This window comes from Aplysia californica, unplaced genomic scaffold, assembly GCF_000002075.1.
Source record: "Aplysia californica isolate F4 #8 unplaced genomic scaffold, AplCal3.0 scaffold00078, whole genome shotgun sequence".
Taxonomy (NCBI): Eukaryota; Metazoa; Mollusca; class Gastropoda; order Aplysiida; family Aplysiidae; genus Aplysia; species Aplysia californica.
This window is the reverse complement of record NW_004797348.1, coordinates 247,260-266,728: the sequence shown is the minus strand read 5'-3', so window position 1 is coordinate 266,728 and position 19,469 is coordinate 247,260. Positions and strand designations below refer to the sequence as shown.

General features: G+C 37.5%; 1 protein-coding gene across 2 annotated transcripts; it reads left to right on the top strand.

Moving 5' to 3' along the window:
• The first annotated feature begins 983 nt into the window (after positions 1-983).
• LOC118477387 lies at positions 984-18,558 on the top strand. 2 transcript variants are annotated; one of them, XM_035968717.1, is made up of 6 exons: positions 984-4,431; positions 5,139-5,220; positions 9,104-9,314; positions 10,499-10,549; positions 14,824-14,943; positions 15,992-18,558. In XM_035968717.1, exons 1-6 carry the CDS (start codon positions 1,829-1,831, stop codon positions 16,021-16,023), a joined length of 3,099 nt encoding a protein of 1,032 aa, XP_035824610.1. In that variant the 5' UTR covers positions 984-1,828; the 3' UTR covers positions 16,024-18,558. The 2 variants fall into 2 exon arrangements, with proteins under 2 accessions (XP_035824610.1, XP_035824611.1); XM_035968718.1 differs by lacking the exon at positions 10,499-10,549.
• Positions 18,559-19,469: the final 911 nt, after the last annotated feature.

Genomic DNA, 19,469 nt, shown 5'->3' with positions numbered 1-19,469 from the left:
GGTCAGCTCCATGTCGCCGCTCTGTCTGGGCTGACTTAATTTTTGGTACTTTTCAACGTAGTTTTAGGTGTATCCTTGTATTTATGGTAATTTTCACTTAATGCAACCAAAGCATGCATTTCTACTCTTGAGACTCAAAAAAGAATGGACATTGTAATTTGTATGGTTATTTCGTAAGACACGCTGAAGTCGACAATGCTAAATTGTACAATTTTTTTGACTACCGTGAATGAAAAAAAATCAATATAAAAAAGAACTGGCACAACAAAAACTGTCGAACATTTGGAACATGAATGACATAAACATTGATGGTGATACTTAGAAAAAATGGTATCTGCGCATATAATAGAAAGCTGTGATTTTGCAATTTTGACCATCTTGCGCACAATTCGCAATGAAGTAATCCCTCTAAATATACATGTATGTACAACTTTACGTCTCTAATATAATCGTGAACATTCGCATATTTTCTCTGATATATTACCCTGAAGTCTCTCTGTGAAAAAGTACAAATCGATTTTAGTGCCAGAATACATCTACAATGTAATACAGGTACAGTATCTGTTACACTCCAGAAATTCCTGTTTTTAAAAAAAAACGTTAAGTCTAGGTTTTGTAAGTTGACTGAATAAAATGGGTGACTTCTCGTAATTGGGTTATAAGAATAATTTCTAGCTTTCCAGTGACACTGAATCAGCTCCAGACTTTTCCAGCTTTTGTTTTCGTTTATGTGACCTTTTGCAATAGCTGACAATGTTCTGATTTCTTTACATTCATTATAAGTGTCAGCACATATTTCCGACACAAAATAAACTAAGAAGGAATGTGTTAAGTGACTTTATTTTTATTCCTTACAAGAAGTTTATCTCTAACCATGCATTTACACAGTATTGTGTTTTTAAAAAATCGCATAATATATCTTTCTTAGTTGTATGCTTGCTGCCACAGACACAGCATGATTCATGAACAAACGCAGAGTTACTTTCTCTTTTTTAATGGTAAAACAAGAGCTAATGCTGAGTGTCTGTAGTTAAAAAATGCAGATTTGCATCTTTCTTCTCTTATAACTTGACTATTACTTCTTGCGCAGATTAAAAATTTCTCATGAATGAGGATAAAAGACGTGATATTCGTAGTCTGTTTAATACAGATTTTGGAGAGATCTGTCGTGCCGTTTTTAAATAAACAATAATTTATTCATACGTTTGTTACTAAAATAGGACAAATTGGGTACTCTACGAACGCTTGTCTAGAACTTAAACTGATGCACTGAAATTAACCGTTCTAACACAGAATAAATCTCCAGACATTGAGCTTTTAGTACATCAGTGTAATGGTTTGCTGTGTGGGATGGGGAAGAAGTTATATCGTATCAAACGTACACAAAAATGTGAACTTCTTAACCGACACCGGCAAAGTCACTTCAGGACTTATTTACCCCGTGACCCGGAGTTGGGGAGCCCCGGTGGGCTGCTGAGTCACCCTAACTAAAAGTAACAGAATCGGACGAAAAGTGACGCTGTGTACATTTCATTGAGAACTTTTCTTCAATGCCCAGGGAGAAGTTTAATCAGAAACCCCACTTTTAAATTATTGAGATCTGAATAGACACAGTTATTCATTTTGTCAGGATTCTATTTATCACTTGTTGAATAACAAAGCCTCCTAATAAACAATATCATAGTCAGACTGACCTTGTTATGGGTTCTTCACTGGAAAGGGTTGGGGGCGGGGGGATTCTCAGCTATTTAGACTGTTTTAGCATGTTTTACTTTCAGCCAAACAAGTTATTGTAAAAGAAAAAAAAAGTGAGTATAATTTCAATGAGATGTATGTTTTTTATAAACTGTTGCTTCTGTTTTCTGCTTCTTCCAGACTGAGGCTACTACAACGAGTGTTGTCCAGTTCACGTTTGCCGCTCCGTCTGGTCACTGCTGTGATGAGCTGGAAGTCAGAGTTGTTCAAGCAGCCCCAGCAGGACAAGTTTCCTTCAGGACGTGGTCATCATGCCCACCAACAACATCTTGTGGACTCACCTCCCCAAGACAACTCCAGGGTCTTCGTGTCGGGAAATGGAAAAGATCAGACAAAGTTTGAACACTCTGCAACAGGTCCCAATCCTAGAAGAGTTTCAGGGGCTCAGAGAGATGAGGTGGCGGGACTGTTGGATAAATTTCCTGAGAAAACGAAAGCAGGTTCATTTGATTATGAAGCCCAGCAGAGTCAGGGGCAAGGAAGTTTGAAGTCGAGTTCTTTAGGAACCGGAAACACAACGAGCACCGACCCCACAGGGGATTCGTTTAAAGTACACGATAAAATACTACAAAAGAGGAATCCGAACCGTGGAATGTTGAGGGCAAAAAGTGTTGAGTTTAATTTTAACAGCTCAAGTACGGATGGGAGTGTGTTCGATTATGAAAGAGCTGTAAGTGGGATGCAGCAAGGAGCCATTCACTCTGATGGTGGCCTTAGAGTCCCCCAAGACAGATCGTATGCCAGAAAAGTTCGAAGAGGAGAACGGTCACTGAGGTCAGGCCTGCATTCTTCTCGCATTCCACGAGCGGCCCTGAACGATGAGCAAGCTTTCTCTGATCCATCAGAGATGTTGGGTCATTCCAAGCATCCCTCCAGAGGCGATACTTCTACATCGTTGCATACATCATCCTTTGGCAGAGACAGGGATGTAGGTGGTAGGGAAATACATACTGATGATGGCAGAACTGATGAAATGATGAGCGAACGTAGTTTAAGGAGGTTTGCTCAAGCAGATCCTTCAGCGTCCTCCATGAAAGACACTCATTACAGAACCGGTCACTCAGAGAATCCGTCGTCTCTTGATATGGACTCGGACGAGAGGTTTGTGCGGCTTACATTCACCCCAAAAGACAAACTGTCATCTGGTTCGGTATTCAATTTTAACATGGGTTCTCCCTCTACCGTTCCAGGAGCGCACACAGCTGCCCATATGATGAGCATCAATCATCCCGATACAGAGACGGAATCCGGTATCGATGCAACAGATGCTCTGGATCCGTACGACAAAGTTATAAAAAAGATCAGGGAAATTTCTTCCAGTAGTGTATCAAACGTAGAAAAACTGCAACAAGTTTGCTATCTCTTGTCCATAGACAGCCCCAATGACCGAAATGTTGAGAATAAAGACAAGTTCAAATCTAATCTTTCTCATTCTACCATGGACTTGCGGCCTAGAGAACTACAAACATTTCCAAATCAAGACTCAATTGACTCTAATACAAGGTCATTTTCTCAGATGGAGAAAACAGAGAGACCTGTTGAAACAGTACAACGAATGAAAAAGAATTTAGCCAAGTCAATGGAGGAGCTGAATTCTCTCATAGGGCATTCTGAAAATCCTGTTGAACCTTCATCCAGTGATAAGTATTTTTCTCATCATTCTACAGGCTTAGAAAAGGGGAGATACAAGTCAGAGTTAAAAATTCACCCCGTGTACAATAAACCAAATGTTCTCATTCACAGTAAAGAGGAAGTGCTCCCTTCAAGCTCCCATCCTCAGAGCAGCAGCTTTGACCTATCGAATGCGTCGTCAGCACCTCTTCTGAAGAATGATTCTCAATATCAATGGCCTCAGAATGAAATGACCATGGATGTTGCTTCTAAGAAACTTTCATTTTCCTCAAATTCCATCAATGCACTAGAAGACTCCAGGTCTCATTTTGACCTCTCAAGACCAAGATATGAAGAGAGTCCCCAAAGTGACCATATGTCACAGAGTCCACTTGACAAATATTCACAACCGCCAGACTTTCGGGACAATTACTCGCAACAACTAAGAAGGACTAACCCGTCAAGACCCTCGAGTTTAAATGTTTTCTCAAACCGTAACTTCATCTCTCCGTCTTTTCTACGTCCAGCATCATCTATGAGAGATCTTACTTCTTCAGGCCAACACCCTCTCACTTTGGAGTTGCTCAGAGAAATTGAAATTGACGCAGAGTACCAGACACTTCAGGCCTTGGAAGAACTGGACATTTTGAAAAATCTGCACGAAGATTTTGCATCAAACGAATACCCTTACTCTAAGTATGAAGATGAGGAAAGAGATCCTCCAGAGGAGTTTCGCCGAACTCAAAAGTTTGGTGATAATCCAGACTATTCAGCTTTTCAGAGACTAGAAGGTTCTAGAGAACAAAGCTTTGGATCTGACAGCCGACAAGACGCAAAATCTGAGCACGTGAATGAGTTTGTAGTTCAGTCATGTCTGCACGCAGTGGAAGCTAAGTCTAATGAAGCTGGTGCCATGAACCTGGACGATGATGTGAGACGAGAGAGTTTTGCAAGAGGAGATGGCCAGTCATTAGACTCAGTGCCCAAGGATTTTCGTGACAGTGGCAAAGATGTTCAGAGCCGTAGTCCGCAGCACCTAGGCATTCCTGAAGAGGACATTGACAGGTACGAAACTTAATACGACCATATTTTCTTTTCACTGACGAAGGAACGCATTTCATGATTGTTATTAGGTGTTGTCTCAGGGTTCTCCAGGCCTATCTGTCATGTGACATGATCATGTTCTCTGCTATCCTGCCTGTTTTTTCTTTCCTGTGGGAAATTTGAGTATGATCTGTAGGTAATTGCAGATGTATATTTGAATTTTAAAAGACTTATATTTTCCCCTCAAACTGGCATTTGTACTGAAAGATAATCTTGATAGTGAGATGTAAATTTACCATATCAATAATTAGTGATTCAGAAATACATAAGATTTGTTCATCCCTATTTGCTTCCCGAATATAATCCATACTCAGTATCAGAGTTTTCATACTCTTTTGCTTCATTACCGTAGCTTTGTTAGTGTTCAATGTTTTTATTATATTTATCTTAATCTACATTATTATATTCTCATTTTACAAAGGAAATTACGAATTGACAGAAAATGTAGGGTTATTGAAAAAAATGTGTTATTCCTTCTTAACCTCTCTCCTTTCTAAACCCCCCATCTCCTCCTTTTCTAACTCTTCTGTTTTATGAACATAGCTTCGTCAGTTTTTCGTGTTTACTTGATTGTATTATCAGTTTTCAAAGGAAATTGCAAACTGACAGAGGATCATGTATTAGCTTTAAGTCTGGTGTTCTTTCTTTACCCCGCTGACAAATCTTAGGCTGGTCAGTGAAGCAGAACAAGAAAGCCACAGCCAGGAAGAAGTAGCCCTCAGCTTGCAGAAGGTGCAGAGGATGCTGGAGGTGAGATAAAGTTTGGGGGAGGTGGGTCAGTAGTGTCATGGTTAGGCTCATAGCTGTTGGATGCAAAAGAAGTGAGTTTGATTTGTGGGTACAAAAGTATTTGATTAATCAAGTGTCTCAGTCTTTCTGCTTGGATACTGTATCTTTCTTAACCTGGGTAGCCTTCACTTTCTAGGTCAAAGCAGCCCGCCTCCTGAATTTTATAAAGTGTGTCAATGGGGATGTAAAATATTTAAAATCTAATGTACAGGGTGAGTCAAAATTATATTTACACAAGTATGGAATGGACTCTGACACAGAAATCTAAAAATAAAAAATTCCTCAAAAAATGTGTTCCAAGGATCTAAATTGTACTGTTGATCGCTGGTTTTTGTGTATTGATCGTGCTGATGACCAGGATGAGACTATTCAGTAGATTATAAATGGTTTCTCCCATACTGGCGTCAACATAATTTTGACTCACCCTAAACATACAAATGTAATATTCCCAAATATATATATCGCTAGGCGCGTGATTCAACCATCTGGCTGCACCAGGGTACAGTAACTACTGCCGACATTTTACCAGGGAACAACAACTGGGAACAGCGACTTGTATTTTACTATATTTCTTTGTTACAGTTTATCTTGGTGTTATCGCCTACAGTATCGAATACAGCTTGACCATATATTATGTGACATTTTGTCTTGATTTTCAGGTTTTAAAAAAGGGCCTACTTAGACAAAAGACTGGCTTTAAAAGCGAAGTTTGTTCTCTCACACTGTTGTTATGAGATTTTTAAAATTGGTTTTGTTTTGGTGTGTGTGTGTATGTTTAGGGGTTGTTTTTTTTTGTTCTGTTTTTAATCACAAAGTTTTTATTTCTATCTTGATTAAACCTAACTGTTTGCAAAATGATGTCCTCAAACATTCTTTAGAATCTGTAGGTCACTATATCTCAATAAACAGAATAACAGTGTCTTTCGACCAAGTCGCCAAAGGCTATACACGGTCAGCAACAGTGCAATGTGAAGGCCTAGCAGCTGTGACATCAAATACACAATGCACTGGGTGACCTGGATACATGATTTCAAATTCAAAATGGACCTTTCAAAGACAAAGTTTGCTAAAGTTTAGATATATGGCATCAAATCAAGTTCCACGCAAGCTGCTTTGCTTATGCTGATTCTGAAAATGAAATCAGTTTTTAGCGGCGATAATTACTTCTAAAATTCTGCAAACGAAAGTTTAATCCTGGACAGTGGCAAACTTCAAAGGGATTCTGCATTACAGCTAGCCTCTTCCAATTCTGACTGTAAGGGTCTATAACGAGATTAGTTAAAATTGACAGTTGTTCTTCCTGGTTGGGATAAGAAACAAGTACATTCATTATGCAATCTTGATAAAATACTTTTTTTTTCCGATCTTCTAAATACAACAGGAAAAAGAGTCACTTGCGAGCCATTTTGTTTATTTTGATACGCTGGTACCGAATTGATATCGTTTTTACTATAGAACGCAGCATTTAGTTTATAAAAACATTTTTACTGTCGGGGGGCCGCATCGATACCTTCAATACCACTACGACGAGATATTCCCTTAGCGCAGTCGCTGTTCCCTGGACAGATTTTCTCCCTTTTTTTAAAAACAGAGTCGCTGTTCCCTGGTGCTCCGAACCATCTAAGTGCCAAGAGACATATTTTACAGGAGAAGCAAAAAACTGTTTTATTTTTTTATGGTCGTACCTATGAATTTGAAATTCAGATATATAATATAAAATTTTGAAGGACGATGGTCTTTTATGAACTTAAAAAAGAAAATGCTTTCTTATGTAAGTTACTGGACATAGGTGGTTTAGAATACCAAAATCTGCGTGATTCAACCGCCTAACTGACAGTATGACGGCGTCTTGGCGTTTGAATCATGTTAATTAACGCCACTCGCAAACATAATAAAAAATGAAGCGAGAAGTATTTTAAGTTAGAAAGATAGTTAAAGTTTAGTGGTTGAAAACAGAAAGTACATGCATGTAATTTGAAATTAATTTTTTATCCTTCCTTACTTTCATTGTCTTTTATAAGTTAATTCTTAAGATATTAATGTTTTAAAGGGCGAAATGAGTTTTAAAGACATTCTTTCTCGGATCTTTGATGTAAACATTTTATTTTAAAGGTACTTAGTCTTTTTTTTTCAACTCAGCACTTCCCCTGACCCGATCAAAAACATACTGTAGAAGTAGGAAATGTCTAAGTATATTTTACAAACAAGAAAGAAAATGTATGTTCCTGTTGTTAACGTAATAAACTATCTTGGTGCTTTGACTCCTTGTTTCTGAGATTATCATAGAAAGAATCACGCTTTTGAGTTCCCGAAGGTGTTTACTTTTTGATTGCTGAATTTTCAGGCGATCCAAACATATCGTGGTTGGGTCTTCTGGTGCTGAACTGTTTTTGGCCTCGTGGAGTTGGTAAAAAAAAGACCATGCATCCCAACGTAAAAAAAAAATAGACAGCTAATTTTAACCTGTTATGATATAGTGCAGCAGATACTTTCAATGCTGTATTAACAAATCCTCTTCCAAGTCCATGCACACAACACTCTATCTAGTCCCATCCACTGGGTTTTGTGTCTTTGATACTCCCTCTAAAGTCCTCCAAGGCTTTAAAATGTGATTCAAGGTGGACTTTGCCTATATTCTGTCTGCAGTAAAGGGAAAGCAATATGTCAAGTTTATCAAAGAATTAGTTATCACAAAATTGCTTTTCCTCTTCTGCTCTGTGGTAACTGTGGAGCTCTGGTCTCCAAGTCATGTAAACTCTCTTTGCAACACTCACAAGTAACCACTGTGTGAGGGCAGTTGTATTCAAACTCATTGTCTTGTGTACCGGTAGATGTTACCGAAGATTTGTTTCAAATGGAAGTGTGGAGCTGAAGAGTTGAAGCTGAAGGTTTGTTGAAGAGAGCATTTTCGGTGCGAATGTGCTTATGAGTTGCTCTTTTTCAAGAGACAAATTAAGTATCTACCCAGCACTGGTCAACTGATCAATGATTCAAAAATGATACAAGACACACAGTTAAGAGCGCACACTTAAAGTAAATCAAGAAACACGAAAAGTTGCGATAAAAATGTCTACCAGTGTTTATATTGAATGTAAAATAAGCCTAAGCTAGCTGTCAATCATAGGCTTTTTAAAAACTCATTGGTCAGCAGCTTTTGCCACAATTTACCGACTTGTTCGAGTCAGTATTAACATATTCTATGATGTCATCTTGCCCATTCTCAACTACTCTACCAAACCTAGGCGTAGATTACGCAAACTGCCTTGATCAAATCTTTTGGCTATCAATAGGGTTTGACCTGAGTCGAAGTTCACAAAGACAGTTTTTGTTTTGATGTTGCCCTCCTGTCTGTTTTGACAAAGGCCACAGTTGTGTGGATTGCACTGCCTAAGCGACAGATTCAGATTCCTCAACACGCCACTGAATCTACGTGATTCAACCGCCCATTCGCTGCAGGCTGCAAAACTGGCATTTGGGCGGTTGAATCACGTGGAAATTGGGGGCAGGTATGATGTAGGCGATTGATTTATTGGAGGATTAAAACACTAAGCAGTAATCTTTCAAACTTGGGATTTTATGATAAGGTGTATCAAAAGCTGTATAACCACATAAAGGAATCAAAAAGTGATTTAGAAAATTTTGGACTCAGACAGTTGAATCGCGCGGCTAGTGATATATACAATCAATTAATGCTGGATTTTTTAGGTGGTTAGACTGGTATGATCAGATCAACCTACGTCCTTATTGATCTACATTGTGTCAAAAGAAGGGTTGGGGGGGGGATGAAGAACTTTTCCAATCAATCTACCCCCACTTATCTAGCAAGATTTTTTTCACTTCACAGGCTGAAGAAAGTCGTCGAAACGAGCTCCTTCGGCACATCTCTGATACAAGCGCAGACGTTGGAGATCACGGCGAGTTGGGGGTTGGTCGGCGGATGAGTCACACCACGTCCACAGACAACGGCTACGGCTCCTGGGCAAGCAAACTTGTCTCTGCGCAGAGCACCAGCTCAGATGGTGCTGGGTTTGAACCTGACGCAGGAGTTGATGCAGGTTTGTTTTTCACCAGATAATTCACATTCCTAAAGAGAGAGAAGAAAAATGTGGATAGCTTGAACTCGTAGTTTAGGTTTTGCACACTTATGAAGAGCAAAGACTTCAAAGAAAAATGTGAAGTGGCCATATCTTAAGTGACAAAAAATTGTTAAATGTTCAAACAAAAATTTGATCTCAGATAAAAGTAGCAGTCATCAAATTTTAACAGTTTTCAAGTTTCATAATTGTACAGTAGCGATATGATGAGATGTACTTATTGATCATCCACCTGAAAAAAATTAGCCGTGTGCTTTCAACTTCAACAGTTTCTTCCCCACAAATACACATGTATATGTACACGTATCATAGTGCCAAGACTCTCTCTTCGTTCTCCTCCCCCCTAGTCTCTCTCTCTCTCTCTCTCTCTCTCTCTCTCTCTCTCTCTCTCTCTCTCTGTCTCATTCTCTTTCTCTCTCTCTCTTCGTCTCTCTCTCTGGTAGTATCATATCAAAACATCACAATCTCCCCCCTCCCCCCACCTCTTCTCTCTTTTTCTGTCAATATATTTTGTGCTTTTTCTATCTGTGTCACTAACTCACTCCCTCTTCCACTTCTAACCACATAACCTTGCTACTAATGAACAAAAAAAATGGCATTTATATGTTCCGCGCGTTTAAACTATCGTATAATTGTGCAGCAATCTTAAGTTAGCACCGCACGTTTCAATGATCATATCGTTGCTCTGAAATCTGAAGATTGTGTTAATGTTTTATATTTTGAATAGCTCACAAGAATGATACAATGCCACGTATCAAACTCAAAATTCACAAAGTATGTTTTAATTTATTTATTAATTTTTAAATAATTATTTTTTAAATTCACTTCCATTGTTATTCTTTTACTCACATCAAGGAACATGCACATATATTTTCAAAAATGTAAAAATATGAAAATAAAATTGAAATTAAAAATAATGTATGAAACTGAAGAGCCTGCAAGAATGATACAGTTATACAATCGTTAAAACACACAGCGCAATCTTAGAAGATTGCCGCACAATAATAATTACTCGATTGTTAAAACGCGCAGCGCAAGCTCCGATCGGTAAATTGTGCGGAACATATATTCAAGAAATGGAAGTCAGAGAGTTGCTATCTATTAGGTGAAAATGATTTCCTGTACCTCTCTCGGCTTGCTTCTAGATGGATTGCCTGCCTGCTACGTTCAGGAAAATTTATGTGTTGGAAAAAATGGTGCGTAAAGTCTGTTAATATCTGACAAATATTCTTATCACCTTGCTTGGTTTTTCAAAATTCTATAAATATTATTAAGTTTGCTATCCAAGATTCTAGATGCTTTTTTCCCCAAACTTGCTTTGGTCTTCCTTTTTTCCATTTCCTCTTTTTTTTCCACCTCAGACAAACATGTCATGTTGCTGACAACACATGCTTTGTAAATGAAGACGTTAGTCTGTTTTCATGATGAAACTTGTTCTGTGCATTCTGCTGTTCATTTTTTTTGGGAGTGCACTTGATGTTTGCGTTTGCCATTCTTGTTTTTCACTGAAATTTCCGCCAAGATATTTGCATTGTTTACTCGTTCTGTTATTTTCCTTGAGATTTTATTGTGAGTTCCCTTTTCTTTTGAAGTCTATGATTGGCTGCCAAGTTTAAAAAAAAATACTTAATACATGCATCAATGACTGCAAAGTCCTAGTTCCTTTGCCCCCTCTTCTGGGCTCCTGACTCTTTCTGCAGCCTTTCTTCTGCTACTCCTTGGCTCCTTCTTACTGCTGTCTTTCAGCCACACCCCTGATCTTCTGGTAGGAAAGATCTACACCTAGCCTTCTCGGACAAGGGCGAAAAATTTCGGAGGGCTTGTGTGCAAGTTGCGCACGTTAAAGATCCCTTGGTGGTCTAAAGTCAATAAGAGTAGGCTTCGGCCACCACCCAAGCAAAATTCATAATTTCCTACCAACTGAAAAAGTTTAATGTGTCCCGCACGCTCATATGACCGTATGCAGTTACGAGCGCCGTAAAACACTTACCCCCCAAAAAAAGTTCTTATGAACAACACGTGCTGCTATAAGTAGGCGATAGTGAGATTCTCTCAGCAATAAAATAAAATTGATGTTTAGACGTCTGGCACTTCTGGCAGTAAATTTTTTTCCTGAAATCTCTAACATGTGGGTACAAGTGTTAATATCAACTTTTCCATGATACAGTCATACAAATACTGAATGGGTTTTAAATGACAGGGAGTACAGCAGAGTTCTCTTAAACAGAAAATTGGTGATCCAAAAAGTAACAGAAAACCGAAAGAAAAGAAGATCCCCAATGTTTCCTTTATTTGGGAAACCTCTGAACTAAAAACCTGGCTAATCTGAAGAAAATCTGACAGTCCCTAAATTTCGATTTAAACAGGTTCCACTGTTAATAATAAAATACTTGGGATAGTTTTTCCTGGCATTTATTAATAGTTTGTGAAGTCATTGCTTCCACAGGCTTTGTTTTGGAGAGAGACAAGAAGAGTTTGCTTGTTTTGTTTTTTACTTATGTGAGATGCTTCATCGTTATTATGGGATAGTGACATGGAAAGGTGACCTTTCCATGTTTGAAATTTGAGTATGGAAGAGGATGGATTTAGTGCACTCTTCAACACTGTAAGGACATATACAATAGGTGGGACCTCTGAATTTGAAATCCATCCCTGATCGGATCAAAATTCCTTGCCATGAAAACTCCCCAATTGACCCAAGTTCAAGACTGCTTTTTTAGGGATTCAAAACAAAGTCATCGACTCCATGGCCCAACCATGTTACCAACTACGTAATTCTGAAATTTCAGTGCTAAAATCAGAACAATCACATCGGGGGACAAATGCAATCAGATCATCAAAGGTTGTCTTTTTTAAAATCTCTCTTTTGTCCACTGCTTTATGGTGCTGATTTTTCATGTCTTCCACAGTTTTCGAACCGTGCTGCATGATCTTAATGCCATTCTGTTTGAACTGTTTTGCAATTGTGTTTGGCGTTCTTAAAAACAATTTTTTTCTCCTCTTTTGTTGTTTTCTTTTGTTTATTTTACTGGCTTCTCCTTTTTGCTTTTTTTTTTTTACATTTGCCCGTGAATACTTTTTCCCCATGGATGTTTTTTTTTCATTTTCCAGTAACAAGGATTCAGACTCTACTTAAATTGCCCCCCTTTTCATTCTTTCTAAAATGCATCACTGTTTTTTTTTGTACAAGAAAATTATTTCTTTGCAGAATGTTTATGAGATAAGCATGTTCTTGTAACTCTTTAAATCAATTAATGTCTTTGCATGAACAATGCAAGAGCCAGATCAGCCTTTCCAGGCAAAGCGGTCTTTCAATCCTTTTCATGATTTTTCACCCTGTCATCGTCTTTCCATTTCTCTGTTTTGGTGTCTCATTCATGATGATCAAGCAGTGTTTTACCATTTTCTGCCTCCTAACTCTGGTGATATTATATGCTTTAATCCGTTTACTGCTGCCTCATTCCCATCCTCTTCTTGATCTTCCCCTCCTCATTTGCCTTCTTTACTTAAACCATTATAATTTTCTCTTGTGAGTCATTGTCTTTTTATTATTTTCCGAATATTTGAGTTTTTTGTGTATTGATTAGATTTATTAAGAAACAGTTTCATCCCATACAGAAATTTTATTCTCACTGGTTACATAATGAGAATTCCCTCTAACCTCTTCTCCAAAAGCTGAGAATATTTCAGAATATTATAATTATTGTTATTGGGTTTGTCACACCTGTCAGCTTGTTAACATAAAGTGTGAAGGGCCTAGAGCCTTCTCTCTAGAAGTTGTTCACCTTTTATAAAGTTATGATCTTAAGTCTGACATAATGTTCATCATTGCAGTCAGGATCTCCAAGCCATGGCTCAGTTTTGCATTTATGTACGCTTGTGACATGTGACTTTAAAAAAGGTCAATTCAATGGTTTCGGGCACAAAATGTCCCAAACCCTAGATGTCCCGAGTTATTTTTTCAACACTGTTTTTCTGTATTAAATAAATCCTGCATAAGGTGTACCTATATCTAGCTTAAGTAACACTTCCTATCCCTTTAAACACATGTTCAAATCATGGTGACTTAAGGTTTGATTATTTGCATTTATACTATTTTTTGCTTCCCTTGAAAAATTTGCTTGCTTGAACTTGGCTTGTTTGTGCCCAACACCATTGAACTGTCTTGTCTTGTTTGTGCCCAACACCATTGAACTGTCTTGTCTTGTTTGTGCCCAACACCATTGAACTGTCTTGTCTTTTTGGGTAGGGCACATGACATTTTGGTGAATAGGGAACGTCATATGTAACGTTACATTTGAAAAATCTCCCACTGAGATGATACCTTCTTTGGGTGTTGATGCCATGTGCTTATTGATGGTTTTTGTTATTACCATAGTTCATGTGTACCACCGTCTGTGATGTGATGGTGAAGGTCCTTGCCGTTTCTCGTAAGAGGCATGAATTTGATTCGTAAAAGTCTATTTTATTATGAATGGGTGGTCACTGGGGTGTTTCCTTGAGCAAGACAAGATAAGTTTAGCTGACGAAAATCATAACCTTCACAGTGGTGACTAGCAGTTGCATGTTGACTGTCTCTATTGATGCAATATTTTGTGTTATGTAATGTTGATGAACTATTACATGTATATAAAAGTCTGTAAAATTTGACTTTGGGCTATTCCACAGTACCTGACGGGACATTTGAACTATATTTTCTTACAATGATAACATCATAACACTGTAATTCAATATCAATTTATTTATTTCCGCTTTAAATAATCAGAGCATTTGAAAGACATATTAACAACCATATTAAATAAGTCATTTGAAAAATAAAGTACTTTATGCGAATTTTGAGACGTGTGTAGTTTCACTAACTGACGGGACAAGTTAGGTACATGTATTTTTCCTGTCCTGTCAGTTACTGAAACTAAACATATCACAGGATTTGCATAAAGTGTTTTTCTTATCAAATGACTGCATTTGATATAATTCTTAATGTGTCTTTCAAGTGTTTTAATCTTTTGAAGTTAAAGTAAATTTATTGATTTTGAATCATAGTAATAAAAATATAGTCCAGATGTCCCGTCAGTTTCTGTGGAATAGCCCCTTTGCTTGTGGGTGGGTTTGTTTTGTTTCAAAGGAGTGCATGTGCTTTAGGTAATGGGAATTATTTCTAATCTCTTCCCTAAATAGCTGACAATATTTTGGAATATTATATAAATTGTTTTTGGGTTTGTCACACCTATCAGCTTGTTTAGATAAAAAGTGAAGTACCTGGATCTGCGATCTCTAGAAGTTGTTTACATTTTAGAAATTTATATCTAATTTATTATTATTATTATTATCACCAGTACAGCAGCAGCAGAATGATGATTAATTTTACTGTAATGACAATTATAATTGTTGTTATTATTTTTATTATTGTTATCATTTTCATCATCATCATTTTTATTATTATTGTTATTGTTGTTTTCTTTATTTACAGAGTGGGTAAAAGATTCAGCCAGTTCTTCAAGTTCTGAGGGACATGCTGGTATTATATTCAGAAGACTTCAGTCCGCTAAAGAGGCCAGTCTTGATAAATCAGCTCAAAATGCCTCTTCAGGTGAGTTGTTTATGAATTAAATTGGTTACTTTCTTTTCTCTGTCTGTCTGTCAGTCTGTCTGTCTGTCTGTCTGTCTGTCTGTCTGTCTGTCTGTCTGTCTGTCTCTCTCTCTCTCTCTCTCTCTCTCTCTCTCTCTCTGTCTCTCTCTCTCTCTTTCACTCTTACAACCATGTTGTATCTTCAGAAGCCACTTGTAATTTCAAGATATTTTGACCCTGCAATATGTTTCCGCTGCTTAACGCTCATTGTACTAATACTTTAATATAATAGAGTCTGCTCAAACCAAACTTGGCTGTAAATCGAAAAAGAATAGTCTCTGATTTTTCTTCTTCGCTATTTTATCAATATATCTAAACCACAATGAACTCTGTCTGTACATCTGGGACAGAAACTATTTTTAAATCTGCTGATGATTCCACCAAGTCAGGTGTCATTCATTGCAACAAAGTATATTTTGAGGAAAAGAATATATTTGTTAAATAGTATGGGGATGACTTAGTAAAACCAAAGAAATCCATTAAAATTTTTTTAAGATAATCTGACCAAAATTTTCTCGCTTTAGAAATTTATTGTGAGATTGCCGAGGTCACCCAGGCTTACAGATGCTGTGGAACCAGTACAGACAATAAGCCGTCCTAGTACGAACATATTATTTACTGTATTGTAAAAAAGAAAAAGGCTAACTAGAGGCTATATTTTCTGAGAAAATCATGTGTATGTATTCGTGCATGCGTGTGTGTGTGTGTATGTGTGTGCGTGTGTGTATATACCATGATGCCGCAGTATATTTCTCTTTGTGGAGATCATTAAAATCTTATCTTATCTCATCTAAACCGAAAAAAAATGTGAAAATCCTGCAATTTGGTTTAAATTGACTCCTCTTGATTTCTTTTTTTTTTTCTCAGAAGAGTAAACAGTTATGGATAGGTGATCTTATTTTAACCTTTAAGACCTACACAATGTAAATCATCAAAGTTTTGTTATTCTTTTAATATTGCTCATTTTTTAAACATTTTTGTTTTCTATTTTTCTTCACCTTCTTACCAGATAAACCTTTCCAGGATGATGAGTTCTTCTGAATGCACTGGCAAGCTGCACATTGCTGGAAGTTGCGTTTTTTTGTATTTTAAACAATATACAATTGTACACACAGTTGGGCACAGATAACAGGAACACCCAAAACTCAAAATCACGGATAGCTCATCATGCAATTTGCAATTCCCTGACTTGTTATCTCTCAACTTTTTCGTCAGCGGTTAATCCGAATTATATATGTGTGTCGAACTCATTTGTCAAACCGTTAATGTGTTTGAGTTATCTGTGCCTCACTGTACTATGTATTGTTATTTTTTAAACTTATCTTTGTGGGATTGTTACATATATCTATCTCTACAAATTTCTATTTTGTATGAAGGCTACTCTATGAGCCTTTCCTGTTCTGCTGGTCGGAACTATACATACAAATACTGCATGTACTTGATAGTTACTACATGTATAGATTTCTTCTATATATTTATTCTTTTGTATATTCCTAATTTAGCTTTTTAATTTTCTTTAAATTTCTTACTGTTTTGCTACATTAAGATCTGAGGTATGTTATCACACCTTATGTTTATAATATTATGAGGTAACACTTTGTATCAGGGCTTTGCTCGACATGCTTCACCTTTTTTAAAACATTCGTCAGGCATTTGGTTTAATATTACTATTAGCTCATCTAGTACAGGGTGACACTGAATTTTCGTTTTATACGGGTTCTTTGAGGACAACGTCACCAGCAACACCCTCAAACACTTGATTAGTTGAGAATGAACAATGCTAATCAAATTCGCTACACTGACCAGAACTTGTGTGCACTAAGTGATTGACAACTTTCATAAAGGAATGCATGCTGGTTCATGGTTGAAGGATAAACATGTTGAGCACTACCGTTTGAAATAACACTCTGATTAAGATTTTTATGCAAACCTTGACGTCAAATGTAAGCGTAATAAACTTTGACTTTGATACAAAAGTGTCAAAACATTTTGAATAGCCTGTGATACGATATACATTTTTGGCTTCAGTTTTTATGTTTCCATTTTTTCAATAAAGTCCATTTCTGGTCTTTTTTTTTTTTTTAAAGTTACTTTTTCAAAATGTCTGCTTAAATTAAGTAAACTTTTGTTTGCAGAGTTGAATTTTATGATTCCAGATTTTTGAAGTAAATACTTATTTGAATATTAGAGTTAGAATTTTATGTGGTCACCCTGTATCATGATGGGCTATAGTGCTGAAGGCCCTTGTTCAAGTCCCCAATGGACTTGGAAGTTTTCAAGGGTGTCTGCCCACTTGGTTGGATTTTTTTAGAAAAGGATGTTAAATTTGAGCCTGACCCTTAAATACTGTCTGGCAAGCATGTAGCGAATACGCACACAGCGAACAGATTTTCAGGTTCCAAATTTTTTCATACACAGTCAAACCTGGCTATACCGCCTACCTTGGATGAGCATGAAGTTGGCAGTACAGCAGGATTTCACTGATAACCATCTTTACTAATGGTGGAGATCAGAGACATTGTGGCCAGTCTCGACTCATCTAGATGATAGATCAGCCTTGTGTGGTTGCCATGCACAGGGAAAAAGGAGTAGCAACCAATTACATGTACAGCTCCAGCTGAACTTTACACAAATTCAATTTGAAAATTCTGTCAGATCAGAAACTAGGCTACGTTATGTGTGTAAAGGGCCCTGTAGATGCACACCTTTTCTACCCAATATTCATTAGTATTGGGGCGGCCTCAAACCTGTCACTTAGTAAGTTAGTATTGTGAGTCATGACACAGGATTAGAAGCCTTACGTTCACCAACCAGCCTTTTGGTCACTGGGCTGATATCTGTTGATACTATATATTTTGCCGACAGGCCGATGTGATGCAGTTCTTTTGAAGTTTCTCCAGATGACTTTAAAATTTAATTCCAATTTTTAAAGGAAAATTGGTCAAAGACTAAAAATAATAGCATTTCAGCGTAAATTATGAGCGAATTGGCGACAAATGCTAGAAATAGGCCAGACTCGCAGAGAAATGAGCGGAAAAGAGATTATCGAGCAGCCACTGAGTGAGTGCTGCGCACCATGTGTTGTGTGTGCCTCTGGTGGCCTATTCGCTGGTGGTATAACAGGACAAATTCATATTAGTTTAATAGAGACTATACAACAGTTGGTGGATGGCGGTACATGTATAATGACGCAAATACTATGTTTATAGGCATTCCTTTTCGTACATTGACAAAATTGGTGGTAAGTGGGGCTGGCGGTGTAATGGGGGCAGTACAACAGGGTTTGACTGTATGTGTGTATTCTTTGTTTTTAAAACATATCCTTAGCGAAATTTATCTGAAATGAAAAGATTTCCGTGTCCCACTGATTTCGACATGTGCTTGCTAGACTATATCTTACTGTGTTGAAAGTGATGTTCAACCCGTACACTTACCAGTTATCTATGAGATGCAATATAATATCTATTCTTTGCTGTGATTTGATTATTTGCTTTCATGTGGTGTCTCATGGAACTAAATGTTTAATAAAGTTAACGTGTATAATGCTTCTTTTTTCATTAATATTAAACAATTTTGGATATCTTTGGTCTCCTTGGTCTACATGTTACAAAACTGGTTACTGTCAAACCTTGTTATACATTGTACCACCTCCCATTTTATCCCTTGTCCCTCTTACCACTAGATTTTGCCTATGCACGAAAAGGAATGCCTCTTTGTAAAACATACTATAGGGTGTCTGAAAAAAAAAGACCCATCTAAGGGGCAATGACTAGGTAGCCTTTGCAACAGTCTCAACAAAACTTCATATTTCATGCATTTAAAATTCAATCAAAGAGACGTCTGGTTTGTCAGTATGAAGTGTGAAGAAAATTGACTCATGTTCAAGAAATGTAAAGTTAAAAAAATTTCAACCCCATTTTTGTTAAATGCTAAACGTTACAACTTTTTGAAAGTGTTCAGCTTCAGCGGTATGGTCAGCCTGTTCAGGTTTCAGAACGAGGACTGTAAATACTGTGACCACAACATCAGATAGATATATATGTCTCCATGCTGACAAAGTTTGGGAGAAGTTTGGGGAGGGTATGAGAGGGGGGTTATTTTGTTTAGAAGGACTGGTTCCAGCTGGGTGGGTCCATGCCTGAAACATCAAGAGTGGTCCTGGCATGGTTGTAAGAAAAGTTTGGGGAACACCTTGTAAGCCGAAAGTTCACAAATGAATGGTGGCCGTATTCCCCTGACTTGAACCAGCTCGATTATTTCGTTTTTGGTTTTTTTACGGATAGAGTCAACGGAAACAACCCTCGAACAATTAAACAGTTGAAGCTCAGTATTTAACAGGAGGTCCAAAGAAGTAACAGAGAAACATGTCACAGGGTTATCCAAAATTTCCAGTGGTGCATTTGAGCTTGTCTGGAGAGAAACGGTCAACATCTGGAATCCTAAATTTAAATAGCCACCTCCACCCTTGAGTTTATTTGGCAAACAAA